The sequence below is a fragment of the Rhinoraja longicauda genome, chromosome 5 (genome assembly GCF_053455715.1).
Source record: "Rhinoraja longicauda isolate Sanriku21f chromosome 5, sRhiLon1.1, whole genome shotgun sequence".
NCBI lineage: Eukaryota > Metazoa > Chordata > Chondrichthyes > Rajiformes > Arhynchobatidae > Rhinoraja > Rhinoraja longicauda.
The window spans coordinates 29,345,227-29,361,525 of NC_135957.1; the positions used below are offsets into that span (position 1 = coordinate 29,345,227).

The window sequence follows — 16,299 nt, forward strand, 5'->3', positions numbered from 1 at the left end:
ATGGTTTTGTTTCTAAGACCAGTAGTGAGAAAGGACAGGACAAGTTAAAATTTACAGTGCCGACTCATTGACAAGCACCAAATGCAATTACTTCCAGAAAGAGTGCTTAATGTCATCACATTGAATCTGGACATATTATTTTTGTATAAGAAAATAACTGCAGCTGCTGGTACAAATCGAAGGTATTTATTCACAAAGTGCTGGAGTAACTCAGCAGGTCGGGCAGCATCTTGGGAGCGAAGGAATGGGTGACGTTTCGGGTTGAGACCCTTCTTTAGACTGAAGAAGTTTTGTTCTCACTTAGACTTTGGTTAAATAATTAGATTAAACCAAAGACTTAGTAACTATCATGCGATTTTTTGGGCTTGGGAGATGATGCTTTTGAAATAAAATTACTACATTTTTTATTTGGTGAGAATAATGGAGTGCTTTAGATGTACTGAAATAAATGTGTATCAGAGCACTCTCTAGAACTTGAAAACATTTAACACATCACAAAGTTTGTTCCAGCAAAATACTTAAAAGTGTATTAATCTTGGACTTTTTCTCTTCAGATTCGACCAGTTGTTCACAGCCGAATTATCGTTTCTGCACGATGGAAGAAGTACAACTATGAACCGTGTACCATCAAGTCAGTACACTTATGGAATATTTGCTCTTTTATACAAATAGTGAGGAGTGGTTGATGATGCATTATCTCTTGGTTTACAGAAGGCTACACACTATGTTAGAATTTCGAGGACCAGAGGACATAGGTTTAAGGTGAAGGGGAAAAGATTTAATAGGAATCTGAGGGGTAACTTTTTCATAGAAAGGGTGGTGGGTGTATGGAACAAGCTGCCAGAGGAGGTATTGAGACAGGGACTATCCCATTTCCATTTTCCACTTCAGACTTTTGGCATTTGTTGCCTTTTGATTTTCATTAGTTATTTATCTATGGTTAGTCATGACCTCCAATGCATTTGCATGCATTTTTATGTTGAATTGCACCAATCTGAAAACTTGATCTGGCAATTTGCAACAGCACTTGTGAAATATTCTACGGTCACAGTGCCATGATAATACAGTTCATGTTGCAATACTATGATACCAAAGTATCATAATGCAGTGTAAGAAAATAACTGCAGATGCTGGTACAAATCAAAGGTATTTATTCACAAAATGCTGGAGTAACTCAGCAGGTCAGGCAGCATCTCAGGAGAGAAGGAATGGGTAACGTTTCGGGTCGAGACCCTTCTTCAGACATGCAGTGTCATCATAATGCAGTGTCATCACAGTACCTAGGGCAGTGCAAACTCATACAATTCTGTGCTGCAGTTCTATCACATCATATTATGGGCCATTCTTTCAAATAATTCTAACGTGCAGTGTGATCATAGAATCATATGGCACAGAACTGTCAAACTATTTGAGAGCACACTCCTAGCCAACTTATGGACTAGTACTAACATTATAGCTTATGGCTTAATATTGTTATTCTATTCTTTGCCACTGTTTATTCATCCCATTCCAGAGAATGGCATTGTTGTACTATTTTATGCTGTCACACCACTAAATATCCTATGGCACAGTGCTAAAGAGTTAGCTTACAAAAACGTATAATAAAACATCCTATGGTCTGGACCTCTCATGCATCCTCTGACAGAGTAATCTGTCCCGCAGGGGTGAGGCAGGCAGGTTCCCACTGGAGTGATCATGCCAAGTGTGATTCATTTTAATGTGGGTTGGCTGTTAAACCAATCCCCACCCGCACTGGAGAAGCAAGGTTTACTGGCTTACAGAGATGGTACAGGGATAATGATTTGAGACCAGGGCAGTATGGTGGCGCAGCGGTAGAGTTGCTGCCTTACAGTGCTTGCAGCGCCAGAGACCCATGTTCGATCCTAACTATGGGTGCTGTAAGAAAATAACTGCAGATGCTGGTACAAATCGAAGGTATTTATTCACAAAATGCTGGAGTAACTCAGCAGGTCAGGCAGCATCTCAGGAGAGAAGGAATGGGTGACGTTTCGGGTCGAGACCCTTCTTCAGACTGATCTAACTATGGGTGCTGTCAGTAAGGAGTTTGTATGTTCTACTGGCAAGTATTAGTGTAGTATTCTACAGCATTGTAATATCATTTTATCCTCTGGCATGAGAGTATTATATCATGCTGTGACACTGTCTGAGGAACAGTACTATTGTACCACTATTGTGGTGTAGAAGTACCATGCCTTCCCCATGAATCTGTAATCCATCCTATCTAACACCGCAGTATTGTCATACCATCATGGCACAGTTCCTCTCTCTTCCCATCCTCGGCTGTATTCAGGCTTGAAGATGACTGACTGCCATTACAATGGAAGAGTTAAAGATGCCCCTATGCGATTACTTTCTTATTACCATCTGGAAGAGGGTTATTGCACCTTTCTGTGACACAATATTATCTCACAATCTTGTGCCATATTCCTTTCATAATTTCCAATGGCAGTGTTATCATTTTCAGTATTGTCATAACGTCTGTTTCCATAGTAACATTATACCATCTAATGGAAGATAAAAGCTACAACATCTGAAGGTTTAGCTTTGTATTATCCAATTGCATGGAACAATCATAGCATCTTGGGGAAATAATATTGGAACATTCTAATGCACAGAACTATCGTACCACTCTACAATCGAGTGCTCTCACACACTCCTTTTTTTAGTTTAGAGATGCAGCATGTAAAGACGGGAGGCAGCAGTTGTGCCAGTGTGCTGTCCTGTGGCATGGAATTATCATAGCATTCTATGTAATGTACTATCAAACAATGGCACCCTACTATAAAAGCAGTGGGATCTTTGCAGTTCACCCAAAGCAAATCCATGAGACATGGTATTTCATTGTTCATGTTGACAGAAAATCATTGACATCATGTTTGCCAGGGGAAAAACTTCTACACTTTCCAAATGGATGTGAGGCAGCTGGAGAGTTGACAGAGCCTTTACCAACTGCTGGGCTTTGTAATATTCCAAGGCATCATCCAAGGCCAGGGACCCACTTGTCAACTCCATTGCACAAACTAGTTGTGGGATGTACCACCCTATAAGTGGATTTGGAAGAGGGAATTAGAAGCAAACACTAGCAAGTTTGCAGATGACACAAAGCTGGGTGGCAGTGTAAACTATGAAGAGGATGTTAGGAGGTTGCAGGGTGACCTGGACACGTTGAGTTAGTAGGCAGATGCGTGGCAGATGCAGTGTAATATAGATAAATGTGAGGTTATCCACTTTGGCGGCAGAAACAAGGAGGCAGATTTATTATCTCAATTGAGTTAGGTTAGGTAAGGGGGAGGTGCAGCGAGACCTGGGTGTCCTTGTACACCAGTCACTGAAAGTTGGCGTGCAGGTACAGCAGGCAGTGAAGAAAGCTAATGGAATGTTGGCCTTCATAACAAGAGGATTTCAGTATAGGAATAAAGAGGTTCTTCTGCAGTTGTATAGGGCCCTGGTAAGACCACATCTGGAGTATTGTGTACAGTTTTGGTCTCCTAATTTGAGGAAGGACATCCTTGTAATTGAGGCAGTGCAGCGAAGGTTCACGAGATTGATCCCTGGGATGGCGGGACTGACATATGAGGAAAGATTGAAAAGACTAGGCTTGTTTTCACTGGAGTTTAGAAGGATGAGAGGGGATCTTATAGAAACATATAAAATTATTAAAGGACTGGACAAGCTAGATGCAGGAAAAATGTTCCCAATGTTGGGCGAGTCCAGAACCAGGGACCACAGTCTTAGAATAAAGGGGAGGCCATTTATAACTGAGGTGAGGAAAAACATTTTCACCCAGAGAATTATGAATTTGTGGAATTCTCTGCCACAGAGGGCAGTGGAAGCCAAATCACTGGATGGATTTAAGAGAGAGTTAGACAGAGCTCTAGGGGCTAGTGCAATCAAGGGATATGGGGAGAAGGCAGGCACGGGTTATTGATTGGGGATGATCAGCCATGATCACAATGAATGGCGGTACTGGCTTGAAGGGCCGAATGGCCTCCTCCTGCACCTATTTTCTATGTTTCTATGTTTCTATGTAAGTGAAGTGATTTTTATCAGATGAGGCTGTGGCGTGTGTCCTTTCATTCTGTGGAGATTTATAGTTCTGCATTATCTGGAGGTTACAAAAGAATAAGTGTTTCAAGCTAGTAACACCAATTATGGACCTATAACATTGTTGGGTGCTGGGCTTTCTAAGATCCAGCTGAGTTCACTAGTGCAGGGCACCCTTGTCTTTCCATGATACAGTACTATCATCTAGGTGAAAATGCTATCAGATACATCTCTCAATAATATGGTACAGTCTGATACCATTGGATCGCTCCATGAGCTGTTATCAGGCAACTGAACCATCCTACCAACAACTAGAGAGCAGTCCTGAGCTACTATCCACCTAATTTCAGACCCACGGCCAATCTTTGATCAAACTTTACTGGACTTTATCTTGCATCAAACATTATTCATGTTATTTCCTTTATCATGTATTTGTACACCGTGGATGACTCACTTGTAATCATGAATAGTCTTTCCGCTGACTGGTTAGCACGCAACAAAAAGCTTGTCACATCGGTACATGTGACAATAAACTCAACTCATTATCATTCGATCACACATGCAGTAAATTGACAACATTGGGAAATGTTATAGAATTGAATCATCTTCTGTGACAATGCGTCCTCTCTAAATGCCGTTCCGATCCACGTCAAAGGAGGACAGGGCAAGAGGAGCTGAAGACCAGCATCCTGGACAACTCCCGCCTGCAGGAAAAAACTGGCTCCCTGGACAGCGCTCTCGAACAAACGAAGGTCACAGCCGGAAAAGCAACAACTGCACCCAATTAGGTGAGATTGGATTGGCCCACCTGCACCTCATCAGCCTACTCCTCAAAACCAAGGCAGTCGCATCCAGCTAGGAGGGAGAAAATGGGAGAGCAAGTGGGGTGTCTCCCTACTAACTCTGCTTGCCTTTTCAGACTTGAGACCGCCAGCGCCTCCTCATCTGCCTACAGATAATGAGGGCTTTGCACCACACGGAGAGCAAGGCTGCGCCACCAGGGCAAGCCTTAGACTGCCCTCGGACTATCTTTGATCGGACTTTACAGGGTTAATCTTGCACTAAACGTTATTCGCTTTATCAAATGTCTGTACATTGTGGATGGCTCGATGGTTAATCATGTACTGTCTTTCCACTGACTGGATAGCACGCAACAAAAACTTTTCACTGTACCTCGGTACATGTGACAATAAACTAGATTCGGACTCAAACTCAGACTGCCTTTGCCTCCTTTTTGAGGCACAACTGAGCTGCTGGGCCTAGCCCGAAATTTCCAGCTCCCCTTCACTTGCTCACAGACGATGAGGGACTGTGCCCCTCCTCCCCCTCCCCACAGGGAGAGCAAGACCGAGCTGTCGGAGAATCCCGAGACCACCAGCTCCATTTCTTCAAGTCCAAGACTGAGCCGTCGGGTCAAACCTGAGACTGCCAGTGCCTCACCTGCCCACAGACAACAAGGGACTGTGTCCCTACATGGAGAGTGGGACTGAGCTGCTGGGTCCAGCCTGAGACCACCAGAGCCTTCTTTTGGAGCAAGGCAGAGCTGCCGGGACAAGCGAGTCTGCTCACCAGCTCACAGTCAATGAGGGACTGCGCCCCCATGTGGACCAGGACCTTCTCGTCACCAACACCATTCACTAAATGGTAAATAAACTTTTTCACGTCTGTTCACCCTACCATGGGTGTGTTGGTGTTATTGTCGTCCGCATGGCATCTGTTCTCCGCACCACAGTTCTGAAACAGATTTGAAGGAGAAAAGTTAGGAATCTAATGTTTGCGCTGGCACAGTGCCGCAGCGGTAGAGTTGCTGCCTTACAGCGCTTACAGCGCCAGAGACCCGGGTTCGATCCTGACAACGGGTGCTTAAATTGTCCCTAGTGTGTGTAGGATGGTGTTAATGTGTGGGGATTGGTGCGGACTCGGTTGGCTGAAGGGCTTGTTTCCGCGTCGTTACTCTAAACTAAACAAAACTTTTTTTTTCTCTGCTTCAGAACATACATTAAAAAAACATGATCATAGTTAAAATATTAAGCTAAACACACAAGATATCTATGTATTTATCTGCTAATTTAAAAAAAAAAGCCAAACTCTGACAATAGGTCAGTAAAAATTGAATTAGAGAATTCTCTTCAGATGTTTTGTGCTTCATGTTTAGCCAAACAAATCCACCAGATGGTGCTAGGGATCAGATGATTGTGAAGTTTAAAATTTATCATCAGGTGTAAAGTTTAATAAAGTTATGCAACAATGTCCACTCTCTCCACAGAGGCAAAGAGATGCACATTGAGTTGTATTCTTAAACACACACTGGTACCAGGTTTGTTTCCTCGTATGATCTGTGGAACCCAAGTCCAAACTCCCTGCTCTGGTTCAGCTGGAGAGTTCAGATCGCTTGGCATTAATTGGTGAAGAATGGTGTGGTGAGGGAAGTGGGAACATTCTGCTGGTACCCTGAAGTATTGCTATTGACTCGTCAACCATTGAAAGCAATCTTTCCCAGTCCCTCTCAAATATCATCTGGTGGAGCTGCTGCCTCACAGCGCCAGAGACCCTGGTTCGATCCTGACCTCGGGTGCTGTCTGTGTGGAGTTTGCACATTTTCCCTGTGAGCACGTGGGTTTCCTCTGGGTGCTCTGGTTTTCCCCCACATTCCAAAGACATGTAGGTTAATTTGCATCTGTAAATTGGCCCTGGTGTGTAGGGAGTGGGTGGAAAGTGGAACCACATAGAACTAGTTTGAACGGGTGATCAATCGTCAGCATGAACACGATGGGCCAAAGGGTCTGTTTCCATCTCTCACTAGACTCACTGGGTTCTCCATGGCTTTGTGCAGGGGATGTCCTGTATCACAAATTTGATGGGTTTGTTTGAGGAAGTGACAAAGTTGAGGGGAGGGGAATGGATGTTGCATTTGTGAAATTTAGTAAAGCATTTGACAAGACCTTTTACGGTCGACTAGTCCAAAAGATTAAGTCACAAGGGATCCACAGGGGTGCAAATTATGCCACTGCCTTCTGGACTCACGTTGTGTGAAGCTACACAGTAATATCCCAAAAAACCTTGCCTGTGACTTCTTCATCACTTGAGGAATTTTTATGCCTATTACAGACAAATGTACCCTTGTATGACTGCAACAACTTCTTTAAGAGCTGCAGCAGCATTTGATATTTGATGTCCCTTCTGCATAGGCCCTTCTCAATGCTGAGTAAGAGAGCCCAGAGAACTTGGGACATACAAGGACAAAGCCTCTGTCAGGACTTTCCTAAATGGCAGGGTGGTGGTTTACCTCTTGAATCTTGAGGTGAATTTCTGAAATGCTATTGAGTTATAGTCTTACAGTGTGGAAACAGGCCCTTCGGCCCAACCTGCCCACACCGGCCAACAGTCCCAGCTACACTAGTCCCACCTGCTTGCGATTGGCCCTTATCCCTCTCAACCTGTCCTATCCATGTATCTGTCTAAATTATTCTTAAACGTTGTGATAGTACCTGCCTCAACTACCTCCTTCGACAGCTCTTTCCATACACCCACCACCCTTTGTGTGGAAAATTTACCCCTCAGATTCCTATTAAATCTTTCCCCCCTCTTCTTAATCCTATATCCCCTGGCTCAGGATTCCCCGACTGGCTCAGGATTCCCCGACTGTGCGTTTACTCAATCTCATGATTTTGTACATCTATTAATCACACTCCTAAATTAGGAAGAGTAAATCTCCCAGTAATCAAGTAATGATTTGAAACAGGGCTAACTTACACCACTGGATGTCACTGTGTATCCTAGAATGTAATGTAAAGATGATAGGCCCAAATGGAACTTGATGTTGAGACATTACGAAGACTAATGCTGTCAGTTGTGGTGGTGTTTTGTGTCTTGCTAACTTAATTAAGTTATTTTGAGGAGGTGACAAAGGTGATCAAAGAGAGTAGGGCAGTGGATGCTATCTACATGGATTTTAGTAAGGATTTGATAAAGTCCCCCATGGTAGGCTTATCCAGAAGATTAAGATGTGCAGTATTAACTGATATGGATTTGGAACTGGCTCACTAATAGAAGACAGAGGGTTATGGTGCAAGGAAAATATTCAGGATGGAGGTCTGTGACCAGTGGATTTCCACAGGGATTTGTGCAAGGACTGCTGCTGTTTGTGATATATATAAATGACTGACATAAATGTAGATGGGTTGGTTAGTAAGTTTGCAGATGACATCAAGATTGCTGGGAACGTGGACAATGAGAAAGGCAGTTGAAAAGTACACAGCGCGATATAGATCAGCTACAGATATGGGCAGAGAAATGGCAGATGGAGTTTAATCTGAGCAAGTGTGAGGTGTTGCACTTTGGGTGGTCAAATGTAAGGGAACAATGTATGATTAATGACATGACCCTAACAGCATTGATGTACAGAGGGATCATGAGGTCCAAGTCCATAACTCCTTAAATGTGGCAATACTAGTACATAGAGTGGTAAATAAGCCATATGGTATGCTTGCTTTCATAGGTCAGGACATTGAGTATACGCGTCATGAAGTCGTGATGCAACTTGATTAATCAGAATGATGCCTGGATTAGCAGATATTAGCTGTAAGGAGTTGTTGGACAGACTTGAATTGCTTTCTCTGGAACGCCGAAGGATGCGCGGAGATGTCAAAAAGAAGTATATAAAATTATGAGAGGCATGGATAGAGAGTCTGGAAAAAAATCAAGTACTAGAGGACGCCACAGCGAGACTCCTGACGGGTACCCGTAAAAGGGACCACATCACCCCGATTCTGGCCTCTCTCCACTGGCTCCCAGAACAGTACAGAATCAACTTCAAGCTCCTCCTATTCACATACAAAGCCCTGAATGGGCTTGCCCCCCCCCCCCCCCCCCCCCCATCAAAAATCTTCTAACCCACCACTCTATCTCCAGGTCCCTCAGGTCGGCCGACTTGGGGCTACTGACTATCCCGCGGTCTGGGCTTAAGCTCAGGGGTGACCGCGTTTTTGTGGCTGCAGCTCCTAGACTGTGGAACAGCATCCCACTCCCCATCAGAACTGCCCCCTCCATCGACTCCTTTAAGTCCAGGCTCAAAACCTATTTCTACTCCCTAGCGTTTGAGGCCCTCTGAGGGGGCGCTGTGAACTGTTTATGTATGTACTGTTATGTTTGTGTGCCATTGTATGTTCGTTCTTAGTACCTGAACTGATGTACAGCACTTTGGTCAACGAGGGTTGTTTTTAAATGTGCTATACAAATAGAATTGACTTGACATGGCTTTAAGGTGAGAAGGGTAAAGTTTAAAGGAGATATACAGAGTAAGTTTTTTTTTTACACAAAGGATGGTGGGTGCCTTCAGAGACAATTGGAAAGGCATATGAATATGCAAGGAATGGAGGGATATGTGCAGGCAGGTAAGAGTTAGTCTTGCATTATGTTCAGCACAGGTATTGTGGGCCATAGGGTCTGTTCATGTGTTGTACTGTCCTATGAAATATTATATGAAAGTTTGATTCTGTCCAGTTACATGGCAGTAAAATATCTACATGAGGAAGACTGCTGTACACATTTTACCAATCCGATGCAAAAACATGCACTGGTGGAGTCCAACTAAAGAGGGCAGAATCATTGACAGATACAACATGTAAAATCACCCTTGGGCCACAAAGTGCAAGATGACTATCAACATTATTTTGAATCAACATCATTATTTTGAATCATTATTAACATCAGTCTGAAGAAGGGTCTCGACCCGAAACGTCACCCATTCCTTCTCTCTTGAGATGCTGCCTGACCTGCTGAGTTACTCCAGCATTTTGTGAATAAACATTATTTTAGATTCATTCATTTTATTCTTCCCACAACCATCTCAACTCCCTCCTCTTTTTACCACTCGCCTACATATCGGGGGCAATTTATCGTGACCAACCTGGTATTAGCCTGTACATTTTGGGGGATGGAAAGGAAACCGTGGGCACCCGGGAAACGCATACTGTTGCAAGGATAACGTGTATATTCCACGCAGATGGCACCAGAGGTAGTGATTAAAACCGGGGGGACTGGAAATATGAGACATCAGCTCCACTAACTGCACCACAACCACTCAGTTGATCCAGAAATGCTTGCGTGCATAGAAACTGTTAAAAGGACGTTATCCCAGGGGACCCGCCATCCTGGTTTACTGCAGGAGAGTGATTTCCTTTCCCGTGCAAGGTGTGAAGGTGTGTGGCACTGGGAATCCAGACCTTCTGCCTGACTGTGCACAACTACAGCTGTATCCAGCGTCTATATCCAGTTTCATATAGGAAACACAAAGTTCAGAGGCCGACACCAGCAGGGTGGGAACTCTTAAAGCAGCGGATCTAAATGGAAGTATAACTGCAGATGCTGGTTCAAATCAAAGGTAGACACAAAATGCTAGAGTAACTCAGCGGGTCAGGCAGCATCTTAGGAGAGAAGGAATGGGTGACATTTCGGGTCGAGACCCTTCTTCAGACTGATCTAAATGGAAGATAGACACAAAATGTTGGAGTAACTGAGCAGGTCAGGCAACATTTCTGGAGAAAAGGAATGGGCAATGTTTCAGGTCAAAACCCTCTTCAGACCGGGAACCCTTCTTCAGATCAGACCAGTCAGGTCTGAAGAAGGGTCTGAAGAAACGTCACCTATTCATTTTCTTAGGCGATGTTGCCAGACCCACTGTGTTATTCCAGGATTTTGTGACGATCTTCGGTTTAAACCAGCATCTGCAGTTCCTTCCTGCAGATCTAAATGGGACCTCTGCTTCGAACAGTGGGCTAGATTCGCTAGCAGTAGTAGAATCAAGATGGGAATGGGGACCACATGCTGTGGGGGAGGGGGTGGGGAGCTGAGGTGAACAGTGTGGTACACAGTATCCCTTTACCTTCACCCTCAAATAAAGTGCAAGTCTTGACAACAAATATCAGATGCTGCATTGATGCTGGAACATTTGTTATGGGCCTCCTCCAGTGCCATAGTGAGGCCCACCGGAAATTGGAGGAACAGCACCTCGTATTTCGCCTGGGCAGTTTGCAGCCCGGTGGTATGAACGTCGACTTCTCCAACGTTAGATAGTCCCTCTGTCCCTCCCTTCCCCTCCCCCTTCCCAGATCTCCCTCTATCTTCCTGTCTCCACCTATATCCTTCCTTTGTCCCGCCCCCCCTGACATCAGTGAAGAAGGGTCTCGACCCGAAACGTCACCCATTCCTTCTCTCCCGAGATGCTGCCTGACCTGCTGAGTTACTCCAGCATTTTGTGAATAAATCGATTTGTACCAGCATCTGCAGTTATTTTCTTATATAACATTTGTTTCATGGTTGACTTCAGCAGCAATCTCTCTTGTAGTGGTTCCTGTAAGAATTGGTCATTTAATTAACTCTGGAGCAAAGCCTCTTCCTTCCTCCCAGGCACAACTGTTCTTGGCATTGAAGCCCACCCACTGTGTGAAACACGTGTATACTGAGCTGCTGCAGTAGCTGTGTCAGGTATTGGTGCACATAGACTGATGTGTACCCAGCTGAGACTGATGTGTATCCTGGTTACAAAGATTCAGTTACAGCTCTCCAGGCTGTAAATTAATCTATATTACCAGGATTTGAGTCACAGAGGGAGGTTGGATAGGCTGGGGCTTTTTTCTCTTTGGAGCATAGAAGGATGGGCAGTGGTGGAGTTGCTGCCTTGCAGCACCAGAGACCGGGTTCGATCCTGACTGCGGGAGCTGTCTGTATGGAATTTGTTTGACCCCCCTGTGACTGTGTGGGATTTTTCCGGGTGCTCTGGTTTCCTCCCACACTCCAAAGACATACAGGTTTGTAGGTTCATTGGCTTCAGTAAATTGTAAAATTGTCCATCGTGTGTAATGTACGGGGCAATCCCTGGTCAGCGTGGACTAGGTGGGCTGAAGGGCATGTTTCCACGTTGCATCTTTAAAGTCTAAAGGTTCAGGTGTTACCTTATTGTGGCGTGCAAGACCTTGAGGGGCATTGATAAAGTGAATACACACTGTCTTTTTCATAGAAACATAGAAAATAGGTGCAGGAGTAGGCCATTCGGCCCTTCGAGCCTGCACCGCCATTCAATATGATCATGGCTGATCATCCAACTCAGTATCCCGTACCTGCCGTCTCTCCATACCCCCTGATCCCTTTAGCCACAAGGGCCACATCTAACTCCCTCTTAAATATAGCCAATGAACTGGCCGTAACTACCTTCTGTGGCAGAGAAACTACCTTTTGTGGCAGAGAAACTGCCTTCTGTGGCAGAGAAACTACCTTCTGTCCCTGAGGAGAGGATTCTAAAACCTCTTAAAAGGCTTAAGGTGAGAGGGGAGAGGTCTAAGGAGGACCTTGGGCAACTTTTTCACTCGGAGGGTTGCTTCATATTTGGAACGAGCTACCAGAGGAAGGTACACAAGCAGATACAGTTATGACTTTCAAAAGATATTTGGACAGATGTGTGGATGGGACCAATTTAGATGGATATGGGCCAAAAGCAGTCAAATGGGACAAGCCTGGAATGCCAACTTGGTCAGTTTGGATGAGGTGAGCTGAAAGGTCTGTATCTGTGCTGTATACCTGGATGATTCCATGTGTCATCACACACCAAGATCCCACAGTGCACCCTACATATGAGGGAGCCATCAGGTCATAAGTGAAGGGAGTAGGATATGGCCATTCGGCCCATCAAGTCTACTCCGCCATTCATTCACGGCTGATCTATCTCTCCCTCCTAACCTCATTCTCCTGCTTTCTCCTCATAACCTCTGACACCTGTACTAATCAAGAATCATTGATATACAATGTGAAGAGTTGCAGCCCCAGCATTGACCCCTGCGGAACTCCAATTGCGGAGCACCAATTTTACCCAGGCAGAGAAAAATGGGATAGCCATTCAATAGTATTCCTTGTCCACTATGACTGGTTCCACATCTTTTTGGCTTCCAGTGTCCTGAGCTAATTCTGCTACCACCATCATCCATTGTACAAGTGATGGCTCCCACTGATTGTCGCCGGAAACTTGTGCCCTTTTCAGGACGGACGATGACAGCGATGCAACATTTGAAACACAGATGATGAGCACGAAAGAGGAAGAAGCTTAATGAGTTCATTCATCATAAAGTCGGCAGAATGGAAACATTTTAATGAGTGTTATTTGATGATTAATTAAAATATACGGGTCAGCTGAATGTAGAATGAAGCCGATCAGATGCTTCCAATGTGTTCCCATTGCTGAAATTCAGTTTTGATCCAGGCCTTCCAGTTTGGCCCTTGGCAGAGATTATGTCCTGCAGGATGAATGTCCCCTCACAAGACTATCAGGGCCGGCGTCCCTGCCATGGTGGAATGAAGGCTGCTGTTATGGCATGAGCTCCAGTAGCACTAATACCATAACAGGGTCAGGAACAGCTTCTGCTCAAGATTGGATTGTGAATTGGGTTGCACCTGCTGAAGTTGGCAGAAGATTCACAACAGCTGGTCACATCTGTCACAACATCTTTCATAAAGTCAGGGGTAATTGGAAGCTCACTTCATCATGCTTCTTCTTGGATGACATCAACAAAAAAAAGATTTATGTCTCCTGATTGCATTGCAAGTACGCTTTTAACAGCAATTTTTCACTTTAAGTGGTAAGTGTGAGGGTCTTTTGACTTTTAATTGCTGGAATAGAGCCTATTTAACATTTGCTGTACTCAGCAGTAAGTGGATGAGATATGACATACTTTTGACAACTTCTGTGAGATATGATAAAATACCATGTCAATTCATGCCTTCCTTTCTTTGGAACAAAAATCACCTGCAATTTTGTTGTAATAATTTGTTCCAGTTCATCTACTTTCTTGCCCTGACTGTAATGTTAGATGCTGAGAACTTGTACTTCCCTTTGGTTCTCTGGAACTTCACGACTGGTTACTGGGAAGGGTATTTTTTTTCGATTAGAGATACAGCGAGGAAACAGGTCCTTCGGCCAACTGAGTCCATGCTGACCAGCGATCCCCGCACACTACTACACGCACCAGTGACAATTTACAATTTTACCGAAGCCAATTAACCTACAAACCTGTATGTCTTTGGAGTGTGGGAGGAAACAGGAGTACCCAGAGAAAACCCATGCAGGTCACGGGAAGAAGATGCAAACTCCGCACAGACAACACTCGTTGTGAGGATCGAACCCGGGTCTCTGGTGCTGTAAGGCAGCAACTCTATTGCTGCACCATTAGTTGGATTTACTGCCATTTACTGAATCGTTCCCATTAGTTTGCACATCCTGGGTATAAAGGGCACACCAGGCAAGATAGACACAAAAAAGCTGGAGTAACTCAGTGGGACAGGCAGAGAGAAGGAAAGGGTGACGTTTCGGGTCGAGACCCTTCTTCAGACTGGAAGTCATAAGAAAGGTAAACGAGTGATATAGACAATGATGTCGAGAGATATAGAACAATGAATGAAAGATATGCAAAAAAATAATGATGATAAAGGCAACAGTCCTTTGTTAGCTGTTTGTTGGGTGAGAACGACAAGCTGGTGTGACTTAGCTGGGGAAGGGATGGAGAGGGAGGGAATGCAGGGGTTACTTAAAGTTAGAGAAATCAAATTCATACAATGCAATACAATACAATATATCTTTATTGTCATTGTACAGGGGTACAATGAGATTGGGAATGCGCCTCCCATACGATGCAATAATTTAATTAGCTAGTCAGTATTAATTTAAACAACTCAATGAAACAAATTGTAACAGCTTTTAAATAGAATAAAGTGCAAGTAGATCTGTGTCGGATCACTGTGCGATGTGACCATCCGGCTCAGCAGGACTGGTTCATAGCAGCTATGGCCCTGGGTATGAAGCTGTTCCTGAGTCTGGAGGTGCGGGCGTAGAAGGCCTTGTATCGTCTACCCGATGGTAGAAGTTCGAACAGACTGTTGCAGGGGTGTGAATAGTCTTTGTGGATGCTGGTGGCTTTTCTGAGGCATGGTGTGTTGTAGATGCCCTCCAAGGCTGGTAGCTGTGTTCCGATGGTCTTCTGAGCTCTATGGACTACCCGCTGAAGAGCTTTCCTCTCTGCCTCCGTGCAGCTGAGGTACCACACAGGGATGCCATGTGTTAGGATGCTCTCTATGGTGCAGCGGTAGAATGTCGTCAGCAGCTGTTGGGGTGGACCAGACTTCTTCAGTGTTCTTTGGTAGAACAGTCGTTGCTGTGCCTTCTTGACCAGCTTAGCAGTGTTATTGGACCATGTTTTACCACTGGGTTGTAAGCTGTCCAAGTGAAATATGAGATGCTTTTCCTCCAAGATATATACATTGATCCTGATTTTTGTTGCCATATCCTCAAACTAATACTATCGAAAGTTACTGCATTCCTTCACATATCTTTGGTTCCTTTGGCTTGTCACATTATTTAGTTCAGAGATAAAACATGGAAACAAGCCCTTTGGCCCACCAAGTCCATGCTGACCGTCGATCATACGTTCACACTCATGCTGTGTCATCCCACCTTTGCGTCCACTCCCTACTCAGGGGCAGGGGCTGTTGGGGCCGTGGAACTGCACACCTTTGCGACGTGGGAGGGAACTGGAGCACCCGGAGGAAATCTATACGGTCACAGAGGGAACGTGCAAACTCCACATTGACAGCACCCGAGACCAGGATTGAACCTGGGTCTCTGGCATTGTGAGGCCTCATGTCTAACAGCGGCAAATTGTGCCACCCTTTATTTTGAGTCCTTTATTTTGAATATTGCCCAGTATAATCATCTCCTTTTTCTGACTTCTCTTTCTCTGTTTATCAGTAGCTTTTCTTTTTCTTTCTTATTTAAGTTTCCATGTCTATATAAAATTCTCTTGGAACTAAGGCAGACTCGGCAACCATCCCTCTTTTTGCCTGATGCTGTCTGATTATTTGCTCTTCCTTGCTTATAATAACTTTTGTAAGGATGCACGATTTGCCTTAGTTAACTGGAGAAAATAATTTGATGATCTAACAACAGTTTTTGTCTTCCTCACCTGCACCGCCCACCTGCCATCAGTGTCTTTACCAATGGCGACCTGCTGATACCACCCGTGAGATTACTTCTACCAAAACATACAGTTCAGGACTGGAATCGTGTCCTTGCCTTGATTACGGACAAAGTCCACTTGCGCACCGGAGCTGCTCACAGGTAAACCTTTTCTCTCGCTAATTAGTCAGCCATTGAACAAAACTGAGATGTGACCGTGTTTTTGTTGTGCTGTAATT

At 44.5% G+C, this 16,299-nt stretch overlaps 1 protein-coding gene across 7 annotated transcripts in view; it reads left to right on the forward strand.

Moving 5' to 3' along the window:
* dcdc2c (doublecortin domain containing 2C) overlaps window positions 1–16,299 on the forward strand; it is a 105,618-nt gene that overhangs the window by 25,506 nt on the left and 63,813 nt on the right. For all 7 annotated transcript variants that reach the window (XM_078400088.1, XM_078400093.1, XM_078400087.1 and 4 more), the window contains 2 exons: window positions 555–631; window positions 16,091–16,222. In XM_078400088.1, the coding sequence (XP_078256214.1) occupies window positions 555–631; window positions 16,091–16,222 (209 nt within the window). The remainder of the gene's footprint in view (window positions 1–554; window positions 632–16,090; window positions 16,223–16,299) is intronic.